Source organism: Accipiter gentilis, chromosome 4, assembly GCF_929443795.1.
Source record: "Accipiter gentilis chromosome 4, bAccGen1.1, whole genome shotgun sequence".
Taxonomy (NCBI): domain Eukaryota; kingdom Metazoa; phylum Chordata; class Aves; order Accipitriformes; family Accipitridae; genus Astur; species Astur gentilis.
In genome coordinates this window covers 29,775,715-29,791,672 of record NC_064883.1, presented here as the reverse complement: position 1 = coordinate 29,791,672, position 15,958 = coordinate 29,775,715, and the positions used below count along the sequence as shown (strand labels likewise).

General features: G+C 46.3%; 1 protein-coding gene across 1 annotated transcript; it reads left to right on the top strand.

Annotated features, from left to right (window-relative positions):
* The first annotated feature begins 4,439 nt into the window (after nucleotides 1–4,439).
* On the top strand, nucleotides 4,440–14,811 carry PTCHD3 (patched domain containing 3). Its single transcript, XM_049798339.1, has 4 exons — nucleotides 4,440–5,182; nucleotides 5,403–5,524; nucleotides 7,288–7,433; nucleotides 10,525–14,811. Exons 1-4 carry the CDS (start codon nucleotides 4,454–4,456, stop codon nucleotides 12,138–12,140), a joined length of 2,613 nt encoding a protein of 870 aa, XP_049654296.1. The 5' UTR covers nucleotides 4,440–4,453; the 3' UTR covers nucleotides 12,141–14,811.
* The last annotated feature ends 1,147 nt before the right edge of the window (nucleotides 14,812–15,958 follow it).

Sequence of the window (15,958 nt, the reverse complement as noted above, 5' to 3'; positions counted from 1 at the left end):
AAATTCTCTTATTTCTTATCATCTTTCAAAATATTTGGATCCAAGTCCCACAGTTCTGCACACACATACAGACAACCATTGTGACTTAGCATCCGGACTCCTAATCCTTTCTAAGCCAGTGGGAAGCGCAAACTACGTGGACTCTGCTTGAAGAGCCAATGCCCCTATTAATCACAGCACACACCCAACAACCACCAACTGTATTATGAAAGGAAGACAACAACAGTTGCTTTGTTTGCCAAGCCTGGCAGCAAAAGGTGGCAGTATCACCTGGGGTCTTTATCTACAAGCCTAGCAGAAAACACTTGTCGATTGAAAGGGAGATCTGTGCTCAGTTTCCTCTTCATCTTGAGTAGTCTTAGGTACAGTAAACACAACATAACTGCCAAGAGAGAGTTTGGGCCTTCATCCACAAATACAGGAAAAGCATGACTTGCCTGGAAGTCCTGTAGTCCAGTTCCTGGTCCTGCCCCAAGGAATATTTCAGATTTTATCCTATTAGAAGTTAATATAAAATGCATGAACAGGCCAGAGAACAAGGTCAAGAACCCAGATTCTTGGAGAGAAGACTGGCACATACCTCCTGCTTGAAGACCACTCTGAATTGAGAGTTGGTGGAGCCATCTTCCCATGCCATAAGTCAGACGCCCCAGACCTCAGAAAGAGCACCTACCTATGCCCAATGTACTGGGTACCCTGATTGGGTAGCTCCTGCCACCAAGCCACTTCCTACCTCCTGATCATTACCAGAGCTTGTCTCCAGCTCCTGAGAAACCAGAAGGAAACTTCAGCAAATCATAGAATCATAGAATCATTTAGGTTGGAAAAGACCTTTAAGATCATTGAATCCAACCATTAACCTAACACTGCCAAGGTCCACCACTAAACCATATCCCTAAGCACCATGTCTACATGTCTTTTAAATACCTCCAGGAATGGTCACACAACCACTTCCCTGGGCAGCCTGTTCCAATGCTTGATAACCATTTGGGTGAAGAAATTTTTCCTAATATCCAATCTAAACCTCCCCTGAATCAACTTGAGGCCATTTCTTCTCGTCCTATCGCTTGTTACTTGGGAGAAGAGACTGACACCCACCTCACTGCAACCTCCTTTCAGGTAGTTGTAGAGATTGATAAGGTCTCCCTGACTCAGCCTCCTTTTCTCCAGGCTAAACAACCCCAGGTCCCTCAGCCACTCTTCATAAGACTTGTTCTCCAGACCCTTCAACAGCTTCGTTGCCCTTCTCTGGACACAGTCCAGCACCTCAGTGTCTTTCTTGTAGTGAGGGGCCCAAAACTGAACACAGTATTCGAGGTGCAGCCTCACCAGTGCTGAGTACAGGGGGATGATCAATTCCCTTGTCCTGCTGGCCATACCATTTCTGATACAGGCCAGGATGCTGTTGGCCTTCTTGGACACCTGGGCACACTGCTGGCTCATATTCAGACAGCTGTTGACCAACACCCCCATGTCCTTTTCCTCCAGGCAGCTTTCCAGCCACTCTTCCCCAAGCCTGTAGCGTTGCATGGGGTTGTTGTGACCAAAGTGCAGGACCCGACACTTAGTCTTATTGAACCTCTTACAGTTGGCCTCAGCCCATCAATCCAGCCTGTCCAGATCCCTCTGTAGAGCCTTCCTACCCTCGAGCAGATCAACACTCCTGCCCAACTTGGTGTCATCTGCAAACTTACTGAGGGTGCACTCGATCCCCTCATCCAGATCATTGATAAAAGATATTAAACAGAACTGGCCCCAATACTGAGCCCTGGGGAACACCACTTGTGACTGGCCGCTGACTGGGAACACATGAGTTCCTAAATGACAAGTGGTCAATCTTTATCTTCTGCTTTGATAAGCCTAGAAAATTCAATAACCCTTTATGGCTAGTTTTTATAGTGAAAGCATTTAGCTGGACACCATCTCTTCATATCTGCTGCAATGTCATCCACATCCCATCATCCACAACCTGGACCACTGCCAGGTTATCCTAGAAGTCTTCTTGGCGTCTGGCTATGGGGATAGGTGTGTCTCTATAGTTTATTCACAGACAGAGGTCTATTTTTCTCTGGAATTATCTCCACATAAGAGACGCCATCTTTTCCAGCTGGGTAACTCTTTGAACAAGAACTCAAGTGTCCACATGACATCAAATAGCTAACCCCTTTTTTCTGAGGACAGATTCCTCCTATGTGAAGAACCCTTATTCTAACATGCTGTGGATCCATTCAAGGGAACTGAGAACAGAATGTGGGAGATGCTACCAGTTTGGAGTCAGATTCCTTAAAAAACTTAGATTTCAACAAGTTAGGAGCTACAAGAAATAGCTTTTAACTGCCTTTCTCCCACAGAGAAATTCAGAACTGATGTACCTGCCTCAGAACACCTGCGCATGGAAAAGGGAATCACCAGGATCCAAACTGCGCTAAATGCTGTGCTGGGCATGGTGGGAGATCTGTAACGCTGCTCAGAGCCTGGCTGACTGTTTTATGCTCACAGGCGGCAAGCCTGCCTCCTTAGGATGAGAAAGAAGAAATGCCTACAACTTTTCTTTGCAAGTACTAGCAGGAGAGGAGGGAGTTGCTTCTTTCAAAGAAGGGCAAGAAGAAGAAGTGCCTGTCTGTCGTGTATTAACCTAATTGGCTAGAGGCCTTTCCAGACGTGTCACATCAGAGCTTAATGTTCTTCTCAGCCAGAGGGTACTCAAATCACTGCCACTTACCAGCGTCAAGAACACCAGGCTGCAGGGTAAATTTTGGGCTTGGAAAGATGCTATCATTGTTACAGCACAAAGCTCTGGCACACCACACTACTGAAATTTTTGTGGTTTGCGCACTGCAATCACTAAACTTGTTTCAAAGTCTTTTATTTCTTCAGCTCTCCCTCCCCTATTTTGTAAACCTGTTTACCAAGCAAGCAAACACAGCACGATATACCTCACCACTTCCTATGTTTTGGTCCCAGGCAGAAGAATAACCCTTAGTGATGAACGAATGACTGCAGCAGGTTTGGGGAAAACAGTAAAGGAGAAGTCTAGGTTTCCTAACCGCTGGTACCAGGTGGGAGCTGCCTGCAGGCGTCTCCATTACCATGTGAGCCTGCTGAGGTTATCCTGCGGGCAAGGGATTGCTGCAGTGCAGCACAGCACAGGCTCGCTGCTAATGTGATTTTCTTAACTGCTCCATATGCAATGGTCTCCTGCTCAGGATCACTGCACCTTATCACTCACTTTTTAATTTTGCAGCCTGTGTCTTAGAACATGGAAGCTAGATCTGGATTTGATATTGTAACATCAGTCTAATGGTTTCCATTACACAACGTGGAAGTCCCTTCCCTCGGCTTGTTCTCTGTTCACATACCCAAGGATCACATTAATCCTGTTTGCCACAGGGAGTTCAGGACACACGATCCCAAATGCAAACTCCAAAATCATTTGTAATCCCAGCTCTCCACTACGCATGAGCTTCCATGAGACAACTGTGTGTGACAGTCTTGCTACCAGCTGGGCTCTTGCCTCCTGCCGTACCTCACCCTTCCCCTTGCAGCAGGCTTGACGCTCACCCGACTCCCCAGTGAGTTTGTTCATCTCCTTACGCACACAGAAAGTCACTCTCTTTTTGCCGGGTTACGGTGGACGAGGGGCCAGGCAAGTGACAGAGCAAGAGGAAAGGGTGCGGTGAAGGCACGTGGCTGGCAGGACTCCCCATGGGTGGGAGCAAGCGGCTCCAACAGCCGTCAAACAACACGTCGTCGATGGCCACAGAGGAAGAAAAGCGCCCATGCCTCGCGCTCTTCTGTGGAAAAGGGCACTTTGTTTCGCTTTGCTGCAGATCGTTTTGCAGATCCCAGCTTTTGGAGTAGCTTCGGAGACAGCCACGGCAGCCGACTGGTGCGCGGGTGGATGGGAAGGAGAGTGGTTCGAAACACCGTCACCAGAGCCTAAGAGAGGGCATCGCCGCCGCGCCCCACTGCCGCTCGAGGAACGCGGTGCAGGGCCAGGCCTGGTGAAGCCGGGCGGAGCAGGGCCGGGCCTGGTGAAGCCGGGCCTGCAGCCTGCCCGGCGGGAGCCGGCCCGCACGACGGCAGAGCCGGGCTCCGGGCAGCGCTCGGCACGACGGGCGCCGCGACGGCACCGAGGCCGCGGCGGGGCAGAGCCCCCCCCCGGGGCCGGGGCCGGGGCCGGGGCCGGGGCCGGGGCCAGAGCCGGCAGGGAGGCGCGGGCGGGGACCCGGCGGGGCTGCCCCGTCTCCCCGCCCAGCCCCACGTGCCCGTGCGGCGGGGGCGGCGGAGGCCGCGGTGAGTCAGAGCCGGGGGACGGCCCTCGGCCGCGCCGCTGAAGAGGGCGCGTTCCGCCCGACGGGCAGAAGGCGGCTCTCCGCCGGCGCAGCGAGAAGCCCGCGGCGGGAGAGCTGCCGCCGGCAGCCCGCGCCACCCCCCCGCCCCCGGCTCGCCCATGGCGGAGCCGCGGCGCCCCGCGGAGGGCTGCTCCTGCCGCAACACCGACTGCGTGGAGCGGCCGCTGAGGCGGCTCTTCGAGGGGCTGGGGAGCGGCGTGGCCGCCTGCCCCTGGCCCTTCGTGCTGGTGCCGCTGCTGCTGTCGGGCGGGCTGGGCGCCGGCTTCCTCTTCCTGCCGCAGCGGCAGGCGAACGACATCGAGGAGCAGTTCACGCCGACGCAGGGGCCCGCCAAGGCCGAGCGCGCCTTCGTGCGGCGTTACTTCCCCACCGACGACTCGGAGCGCTTCTCCGTCCCGCGGCTGCCCACCGAGGGCGCCTACGCCACCCTCATCGCCGTGGCGGCGCGGGGGGACTCGGTCCTGAGCCCGCCGGCGTGGCGCGACGTGCGGCGGCTGGACGCGGCGGTGCGCGCCCGCGGCGGCTACGAGCGGCTCTGCGCCCGCTCGGCCGGCGCCTGCGCCAGCCCCAACCCGCTGCTGGACGGCGGGGCGGGGGCCGACCTGGAGAACCTCACCTTCCCATTCAACCGCAGCGAATTCCTGGGGGCCGCGCTGGGCGGCGTGCAGACGGACCCCGGCGGGCGGGTGCTGGCGGCGCGGGCCCTGAAGCTGGTGTACTACCTGCAGGAGGACGGCCCCGCGGCGGCGGAGAGCCGGCGGTGGCTGGAAAGCTTCCTGCGGGAGTTCCCGTCGCAGCTGGCGGCGCTGGACTTCACCTCCGTTCAGGTAACGCGGGGGCCGCCGAGCCCCCAAGTGCCCGGGCTGCCCCGCCGCCGGCGGGGACGGGGGACGGGGGACGCGGGACGGTGGAGGGGAAAGGCGGGGACGGCCTGCAGGTTGCGTTGGTGCCGGCACGGTGTCGGGCGTTGCCTGTGCGTGCGTGTGAAGACCGAGGAAGAAGAGTGCAAGTCCTTCATCTTCTCTTTTCTTGTTGCTTTAACAACAGGTGACTTACTTTACCTCGCTGTCCAGACAACAGGAGTTTGAAGGAAATGCCAAGAGCGTGATCCCACTCTTCTCCGTCACTTACTTCTTGACCATAACCTTTTCAGTCGTCTCTTGCCTAAAGTAACATGTCTTCTAAGCATGAGAAGTGACCTCTGCTCTTTACCTTGCCTAAATTCGCTTCTGCTCTTGTCAAGTGAAGTCGTTCTTGACCCTGCAGACTTCACGTGGCATTTAATAATAGGCAAATTGTATTTCTTCGCTGTTTCTCTCCCACTTGTGCGCATTTCCTAACTGCTGAAATGGCGTTCGTGATAAGCGCCAGACGGATACCTGAACAAGCGTTCCGTTCAGACATGCACAGCTTGAATGCTCGTATCCGTTCATCTGTTCTCTGAAGCCATCAGTCATTTCTGTAGTCCCGGCCTCGTAAGAGTCCTTTTTGTAGCTGATGGTTTTGACACTACTTAAACAACTGAAACAACCCCTGCTCTTTATCTTTTTAAGAGGTCTGAGGTGCTACAGCGCCTTTGGCACTGGAAAACACTATGCCAAAGTAAACGCTTTTAATGATGAAAGGGTTCTACTTTACCTTATGTGGGAAGGGGGCCAGAAGTGTTGCCTAGCCAGCCTGGCAGCAGCAAAATTCTGCATAAGCACTTCTGTTGAACAAAACTTACCAGCTCAACTTGGCATACCCAGTGGAGACATTCACCAAAAGATGCATAAAAGTCAAACAGAAAAGTTGTCATTTGGGCGGAGGGAAGGAGTAAGTGCTGCTATTGCTAAGGTTATTCTACTACTTCCTTGCTTATCCTGCCTGCAAGATACTAATTCTTTGTAAAGGTCAGTTAAAAAGGGGAAGGAGGCAGGGGAGGGAGGAGGAAGTATACCATGTTAAAATCCATTTACGCTTTTTTCTTGCCACCTGCTCGCTTAAGGTACAGATGAATGAGCACTAGCTTCATAGATGACTGCAGGTCTGGGTATTCTGCTTTAGGTATTCTGCTTGCTAGTAGAGTCTGAGCCTTACCTGCTGTCCACAAAGAACTTAGCCTGCCCTTTCTTTGTGCTGGTGGAAGGTGAACCATTGTACGTTTGACAACCGTATGGCAGTTTTTGTGTGCTGTGCTTGAGAAAAAAAGTTATACTCTGAGGGTGGGCTTACTGGTTTAGCGCTTGCATCAAGCCCATTAGGCTATACAATTTCTGGATATCAGCTGCCTCGCATACGGTTGGCTGTGAGCGCAGACAGGGCAAGGGCGTTTCCACCAACACACGCTTCTTGCCTCGGAAACGAGAGATTCTCTTAAAGTTCAGAAATAGTCTACAGCCTGGGAAATATTACTAGTCAGGCAAGAGGCAACTCTTTACCCCCTCAGTGTGGTGTGAAGTCTCCCACCGAGAGCATTTCTTGGGGAACCCATGAGCCAGCCCTTGGGGGCGTCTTGGCAAATGGCTGGTACCCAATCTGTCTGCTGAGAAGGCTTCTCTACGCAGCACTTGCTGCCTGAGAGGTGCTTCTATGCTACACCAAGAACACATGTGAAAGGAAAGAGCTGAAAATTCATCATTTTTTGGGTCACCCTAAATCTAGCCTCTCTCTGGTAGAGCTTATGTGCCTTCAATTTTGCCAGGATGCAAAGATCAGTACACATCTTTATTCTTGGGTATATAACTGCCCAGCAGTAATAATGTATTTAGTACTTCCTATATAAATTAATCTTGTCCAGTGCTCACACCTGGGAGGTCTCTTAGCAAATAGCAGCTTTCATCAAGAGTTCCCTTCACAGACAGGATATTGTTGGTATCTGTGCACTTGTCATGCCAAACACCTTGCTGAAATATTTGACATGTAACTAAGCTATTCCTTAAAATATTTTCAGACTGAGCTGTATAAGAAATAATGTCTGGCTTGCATGCTGTGGAGTGGTTTCTGCCGGTTTAGCTGTGTTAAGCAGCTTTGGATTGATGCTCTTCTGTGGAGTGCCGTTTGTGGTCACTGTAGCAAATGCACCATTTCTTATTCTGGGTAAGTAGAAAAAGCGAGTCGGTTTCAGATATGAAGACAGGAGTTAAAACAACTTGAAGGTGTTAGTCTTTTATGATGTGAGCATCAGATCATAGGCAGTTCCATCCTGCAGTGAGGGAAGGAGACACCTGGAGGTGCAGCCTCGCCTGTGCTCCTACAGGTGGGTGAGCCGCTCAGCTCAGTGTACCCACGCTGAGACTGGAGCTGGGCTCTGGCAGAAGGGCAGCTTTTCCCAAAAATCGATGCCTGCTCTAGTTCCAGTGCTTCGGCATGAAAACTATAAATAAGAGGGTGGAACGGTTAGCACTTCGGGCATTGTTCTAGCGTCCCTGGTAATTTACCATGATGACTAATCATTTATTTAACTAGTGCTGATACTTGAGGTGAGCTCAACTGGGTTCTGTCCCTGCATTCCCCTGTGTCATCCCCTGCTGTTTTCTATAGGCATACTCTAAGCATTTACATATCTTACTAGCTCTGGATAAGTTTGTCTACCCCAAAACAGTTTGTTGTTAGTACTGTTCTATGGGACTTCTGAATTTGTCAGCGATTTAAGCAGGTGCAGAGGTCCTCCTCAAATCATCCACCTCTTGACCACCTCTTTTTTGCGGTACAGTGAGAGCTCCCTACTTCTCTGTCGTTAGCCTCAGGGTAGCTCAACAGCAGCACCATGGAACACGTGCCCAGTGTGCAGCTCATGCTACACTGGCATTGACTCAATCCAGTACCTGTATTATGAGGTGAATATGGGAAGCAAGTTACCGTAAGTTTTTGTATCCCATTTTCAGAGTGTAGTCTTTAGTCAGATAAAATTGGGCCTGAATACAGTTTAAGCAGTGAGCAGGACTGTCTGTAATTTCAAATAAGTAATCCATCTCATTTTGTTAGGATGTGAAATTTTCTCTGCTAATGACTGTGTACTAAACCGTCTCCTTTAGCTATACAGCTGAAGTGATGCACCATTCATGCAACCAGCTCCCCCCGAAAAATGCAAGGAAGTTAGTATCATTGCATCACAGTTGCACAGGCTGCTTGACAGCCAGTGCTGAACTTTCCAAATACCATTAGGTAACATTGCTGCAAATAAATTACTGCTTTTAAAATCCTTATCTGGTCTCCTACACGATAAATTCATGTGATCTTTTCTTGGTCTTGGTCCCATCCTGAGGAAAGCACATGCGGGTTGATAAAGGCTTTGCGTCATACTAGATGTCTCATGCAGATGCTCCCTAGGGCATGCATCGTTTCTTTGTTTCCTGCGTAATTCAAATGCATTTTGTATTTGCTTTTGGTTGCTTATCAACTGCAGAGGCTCTAAATTTCAGAAAGACCCTTTTGTATACCTGGGTGACTTGGTTTAACCCCAGCCAGCAACTAAGCACCACACAGCTGCTCGCTCGCTCCCCCCCATTCCAGTGGGACAGGGGAGAGAATCAACAAATAAAAAAGTAAAACCCGTGAGTTGAGATAAAGACAGTTTAACAGGACAGAAAGGAAGAAAATAATAATGATAATGATGATTATGATAATAATATGACAAAGAATTGGAATATACAAAACAAATGATGCACAATGCAATTGCTCACGATTCACTGACTCATGCCCAGTTAGTTCCCAAGCAGCAATCCACCCCCACCCTGGCCAACTGCCCCCAGTTTATATACTGGGCATGACATCACATGGTATGGAATACCCCTTTGGCCAATTTGGGTCAGCTGCCCTGGCTGTGTTCCCTCCCAACTTCCTGTGCCCCTCCAGCCTTCTTGCTGGCTGGGCATCAGACGCTGAAAAATCCTTGACTTAGTATAAACACTACTTAGCAACAGCTGAAAACATCAGCGTGTTATCGACATTATTCTCATACTAAATTCAAGACATAGCACTATACCAGCTACTAGAAAGAAAATTAACTCTATCCCAGTCAAAACCAGGACACAGTGAAAGGGCTTAAGCTAGTCTCTTCAGCTCTTGATAAACAAAATGCAGACTTTTGTCTTCCTTGCATTAAAGCAAACAAATTATCAGTACATTAGATTAATTGCTTTGAAGCCTGCCTGCTTTCTGAAATCAGCCTGGCTCGCTGCCATCCAGTAGTACCTTTTGAGATGCTGCTGAATTCCTCTTTGCATGTCTACTGGCAATTGCCTGTTCAGGCAGCAGATAGTGATGTCATCTATTCTTTTGCGCTTAGCTGTATCATCTGTGTTGCTCCTCTATTCAGGCAGTCTTTCTTTCCCTTTTTGTGTAATTAATTTTCAGGGAGTAGAAGAGTCCTTGATAGAGTAACATTGGCAAAATACTGAAAGGTCTGTGATTAAAATCTCGAGAGTTAGCAGAGCTGAGAGAAGCACAATGGCTCTTCCTTTTTGAACTTTGGCTCACTGACTCTCATGTCTTAGCAAAAACTAGCCCAGGACCCAGTCTTTCTGGCAGGGTTTCCCAGGACTGTGGGGGGTAATACATGTGAGCGCATCATTATAAATGTGAAGATAAAACAAATAATAAATCATGAATAAATACTGAAAGATAAACTGGAGAGAAGATAAGTGGAGAGCAAAGAGCATAAAAAAGCAAACCACTGGAAAACTGGGATCACTGTTGTCCCATGTGATAGCAACTGTTCTCCCTGTCTGCTGAAGGCAGAGCAAGAAATTATTGCTCTAATTTGCTGCAGTGATGAAGAAGAGATTCCAGAAATAACGGGGGATGCTTCCTGTGATAACAATAGTTGAGCATCAGAAAAAGCGATGTATTTTGATCTATGTAATCTACATCACCAGACACCTGGACGGCAGATACAACACTTGTCAGAGATGGACTAGGTGCGCTCAGTCCTTCAGCAAAGTAGGGTGAGGTCTCAACAACCCATCAGGTCCCCAGGAGTTTCTGAAATGTAATAAATTCAGCTACACACAAAGGTTCTGTTTTCCTGCATCTGTTCAACTTGCATCAGCACTAAAGTAATGTTAGTATCCTAACTTTCTTTTCCAAAATTTTATGCAGATTTAAATGTGATTAATTTTGTACTTTTGTTGGGTGGTAGTGGAAGCTGCCATTTGCAATGCAGGGTTAACTTTTTCTCTTCTTGTAGGAGTTGGTGTTGATGACATGTTTATCATGATTGCTTCCTGGGAACAAAGTTTAAGAAAAAAAGAGAAATCTGATGTTAAATCTCTGCTGGCTGAGACTTATGCAGAAGCAGCACTTTCTGTGACTATCACCACTCTCACAGACGTTTTGGCCTTTTTCATTGGCGTCTGGACTGCTTTTCCATCCGTGAGATCATTTTGCCTCTACACAGGCACTGCTTTTGTCTTCTGCTATATATATACCATGACCTTCTTTGGAGCAGTTATTGTATTAAATTATAAAAGGGAGCAAGGAAACCGACACTGGCTAACTTGTATGCCTGTGGGATTAGGTGAAGATCAGGCTGAGAAGTCCTGCTTGTACAATGTTTGCTGTATAGGCAGCTGTTCTGGGCAGTCATCTCAGGTAGAAACCAAACAGCCAGAAAGTGAACATCCAATGAGCATATTCTTTAAAAAGTATTATGGCCCTTTCTTCACAAATAAATGGATCAAGCTACTTCTGGTATTGCTGTATGGAACATATTTGGGTGGCAGTATTTATGGATGTACTCAGATCAGGGAAGGCATTGATCTTAGAAATCTGGCGAGTGATGACTCGTACGTTATTCCATACTATGATGATGATGACAAATACTTCTCAGCATATGGACCCAGGGTCATGGTTGTCATTACTGAAAGTGTAGATTACTGGAATGAGACTGTTCGTCTTGTCATCGAAAACTGCACACAGAATTTAGAGGGCATTTCCTATGTAGACAAGAACTTCACAGAGTCATGGCTGAGAGTATACACAAAACATGCCGAAGGAAGTTTGATAAATATAAGCAGTAAGTCTCTTTTCATTAAGAACTTAAGTACGTTGTTCAGAATTGTTCCCAGTTTTGAGTGGGACATTAACAAGACTCAGGATAAAATAGAAGCTTCACGTTTCTTCATCCAGACGGTAAATGTGACTTCAGCCATTGACGAGAAGAATCTTCTCAATCAGTTAAGAGAGACGGCCGAGCAGTGCAGTATTCCATTAATGGTGTATCACCCAGCATTCATCTACTATGATCAGTACCTGGTAATAGTGCAGAACACTGTTCAGAACATTGTCGTTGCTGCTGGGGCAATGCTCGTTGTCTCCCTTTTGCTTATTCCCAACCCATTGTGTTCATTGTGGGTGACTTTTGCTATCGTTTCTGTTATAGTTGGTGTTGCTGGTTTCATGACATTTTGGAACGTCAATCTAGATTCCATATCCATGATCAACCTGGTTATTTGTATAGGGTTTTCAGTAGATTTTTCTGCTCATATTTCCTATGCCTTTGTTACAAGCGGAGAGTCATCAGCCAATAAAAGGGCAATTGAAGCTCTGTATCTGCTAGGTTACCCAGTATTACAAGGTGCACTTTCTACTATACTAGGAGTAGTTGTCCTGGCTGCAGCAAAAGCCTACATCTTCAGAACATTTTTCAAGATCATGTTCCTTGTTATTTTGTTTGGGGCTCTTCACGGTCTTGTTTTTATTCCGGTATTTTTAACCTTTTTTGGAAACTTTGGCAGATCACCCCACAATACCCAATCTAAAAAGCTAGAGCTTAGGTTTAGAAATGATAAAGATTGTCCATGACTAAGTTAAATGTAATATATTTACTATATATTGATTAAAATATAGCAACTTTCAGGGAATATAAGAAATGAAGAAAATGAAGGTCAGAAAATTAAATACAACAGGGAAGCAAAGGCTTCAGAAAAGCCAGGCAAGAAAAATAACAGAAGAAATGAAAATGCACAGAATGGATTTGTATTTCTCATTTTTGTGTGTGCTTGACTAGCACCTTGTCAATGTTGTTAAATGTTGTTAAATATTTTTTTTTTGGTGACTTATTTACTGAATGTATTAAAATTATTATAACACTGACCATGGCTGGCATGAGCTTAATGGACTATGTTACAAGTTTGTCAGGCAGTGCATGCAGGAGGGAAGAATAACTCCTACTGGTTTGCCTTTCCTGCCTGTTTACCTTGATGCTGTAACTAACTTGGCCCAACACTGAGCCTGAAGACAACTTTCCCCCAAGAGGCTCAAACATGGAGGTTTTACAGCAGGATTACAAGAGGTCAGGACTGCCTTGGACTGCAACAACTCATAAGCCTTCAGGAGACAAAGTCTGCTTGGGCTTTTAATGCAGCACGAGAAACCCTTAGGGAAGGCAAACTGACTCACATTTTCTGTTCACATCTGTGTTTCTGTGGTGTCCTGTTCTCTTGCTAAGATTAAACATTCTGTAGCTTTAAGATTGTGCGTAGCTTGTGTTGGCTGCAGTCTGTGACGGGATATGCTTGACTGAACTTGTGTGGACCACCTGGGTCACCACCATGGAAGATGCTGTGCCATGGCATGACAGGGCAAGGATTCACTAGAGGGAATCAACACCCGATCGAGAACGAAGTGAAAAAACAACTCAGGTTTAAGCCAGTCAGTCCCAAAACTATAAGCCCATATATGACTGTCTTCATCAGTGACAACCCATCCTGCGATGCAGTGATAGAGCAGAGGACCTTTCACTGAATAAGAGCTACGAATATATGAGGTGGTCTTTTAAGCTGTAGGGACAAGACACTGGATGAAAAGACAGTACGTAATTTGTCACCAATTTAATGAGCTACCTGTTGGAAATCAAATGAACTGATGTTGGCAATTTTGGAAAAATTGTTCTAGGAGTTACTAAAGCATTCGTTCCAAATCTGCAGCTGTGGCATGTTTCTTCTGAGAGATGAAAGTGTGAGAAAGGCAAGGACTGCCTCTGTTCCGTGTGGATTTCTGACCAGTTGCATGAGACCCAGTAGACAGGGCAGAATCCTTCTGTTTCCTTCATGATGTGTCTGTTTATGGGGACAATGGACTGGAAGTTAAGTCACTCAGAAATTGATAATTAATTTCCAGGACAAAGTGGAAGTACTGATGCTAATTTTCAGAGGAGTAAATCATAGTCTAATGCATTAAATTAATTCCCATTTAGAGTCACCATGAAAGCTACATAACAAAGCTTAAGATAAATCAGTGACAGCCAAGAAAACTCTGTGCCCAGTTACTCAATATTGGCTGAATATGGAATGCAACAAAAGCATTTATCAAAGAACACTGGCAACTTTCTGTCCAAAAGCCATTATTAACAAAGTTGCCACAAAAAAGAAAATTAAACCCCAAAACTTCTCAAAAAATTCTGATTCTGTGCACACCCTCTCAAATTGGAAAAAAAGTGCCAGAGACCACATGGAGTTCACCTGAAACTTTGCTATATGAATACTACATGTTAGTAGCTCAAATACTACAGTGATGGCTGAAAATAAAACCTTTAGAGATATGTTACTCTGAAATAGTCATCATTAAGACACATTATATATCCCTCCCTTTGTAAAAGCAAAATAAAGTCAAGCACAAAGCTGTTTTTTGGGGGAGTACTTAATGTGCATAAAACCAGAAGTACACCTCAGCTGATAGGTCTTTCCATATGTACTTTTGTCCCTAGGTCCTAAAGCAATAGGCTTTTTTTTACTTTGTGGAGATTAAAACAAACAAAAGCACCAAACGCCCTACCACCCACTCCTCTACCTATGACAGCCTGAGAATTCTTACATTAAATTCTTTGCAAGAAGTATCCTGACCTTTACTGCAAATTTCTATGTCCAAAGAATGTTGTGTTTCCTTCTCATTCCAGTTCTGATACTCAAACCAAATCTACGTGTGTTGTTTCATCACTAAGGCAGCTGAATATTCTACTGTGAAAGTAGCTAAAATGGGTAAATGTTTATAAAAAAAGTTACAGGTCTCGCAACACCAGAGTTGGAAGAGCAAGTTTTGTTCACAGAAGGAGAAGCAGTTCTTGAAAGAGTAGTAAACACTGAGAACTAGCATCAGTCTTTGAGGAAATCTGCTCCTGAGGTGGAAGTCAAAACCCAGTACTACCATAGCCCATATAGTATACCACTGAATCTCAACCAGCAGCATTAAATTTCCCCAACAGGGCACTAACCACAAAGCCAGATTTAAGAAAAACAAAACAAAACAAAAACCCCCAACCCCATGCACCATTCTCCCATTAAATCCTTCAATGGCCATATTAGTGCTTTTATTATGGCAAACGATACAGCCATTTCTGCACTGATGAAGCTGCCAAAGGAGCAGATGATGCACTCACATTGGCCCACACCAGAGGAAGGCATTTTAATAAACACTAGATAGAAGGAACAGGAGTCGCGCTCTGGGAAAAAGAGAATGGAAACCTACTTCTGAGGGAAGTGGAGTGAGCAGCCTACTTAAAAGCGAGTACTCTCACATCTTGCCCTGTTCTTTGGCCATGTTTTAGAAGCAAAAACAGCTTTACTTGCTTCTAGGAAAGGTTTCCAAGCAGATCAAGAGAGCAGACAGCTACTAAAGGCTTGATTGCTCTATTTTCACAGCCAGTTTAAGGGATCAAGATGTAGAAAACTTGTGACACTTCAGCTGATTCAGGTCATGACACAGTAGGAAGTGGCTGGAAAGGCCAGGCCACATCTTCCTCTGGAAGGTTGCATTTTCTTTGTATTAATCTTGATGGCAGAATTCTGGCATAAGTGCAGAAAATTCAGAATCATGCCCAAGTTTGAAGTTCTTATGTGCCACTGTGCTTGTGACCAGTTTAGGGCTATTTAAAAAGCAAAGTCTGTCAAAGCACCTAGCTTTGCCCTGCTTTCAACAACGTAAAGGGAACTGAGGTTATCCTCACTGACAGATGCTTGGAAACTGCTTTTGTGGTCTCCTAACTCTGCCCAATGATTACGAGGGGGAATTTCAGCTCCTAAATGCACCCGAGAACACCAGAGGTCAAACCCAATGCCTAAACAGACAAGTTTCTTTTGAAACCCCACAGATACCGCATGCACACAACCATCTAGGTATGGCAGTAAACTTCATTAACACCTCTGCCATTAAGTTGGCCAGAAAGCAAAGATACCTTTTACACTTGGTGGTTGATGTCTTAATCTTCTTTCATGACCCAAGGAGATACTGCCTTTTTTTTTTTTCCTGAGACTGTGCTCATTTCTTTTTTGCATGTAGCAAGAAGCTTTTGAATGAGAAAAATAAGTTACACCTCAAAGACTTACCCCCCAAACAACATCACTCAATATAGATTTTAGTGACTTCAAAAGTGAAAAGTTTTTTTGCTTTTGTTTCTAAATGCAGGTTCACATTATTTAGTGGGAAAGTTCCCATTCAAGTCCAACTACTGAAGCAGTGATTGAAAAAAAGGTCTAAATTTCTAGGGAGAACATTCCCTAAGAATCTAATTACAGAGTGCAATTTTGCCATCATTCTTAAATTTATTTACAAGTTTAAATGTTTTATACACCTCAATTTACATAGTAGGGAACTTGTTATTACATTTTATAGCAATTTACAGTGAA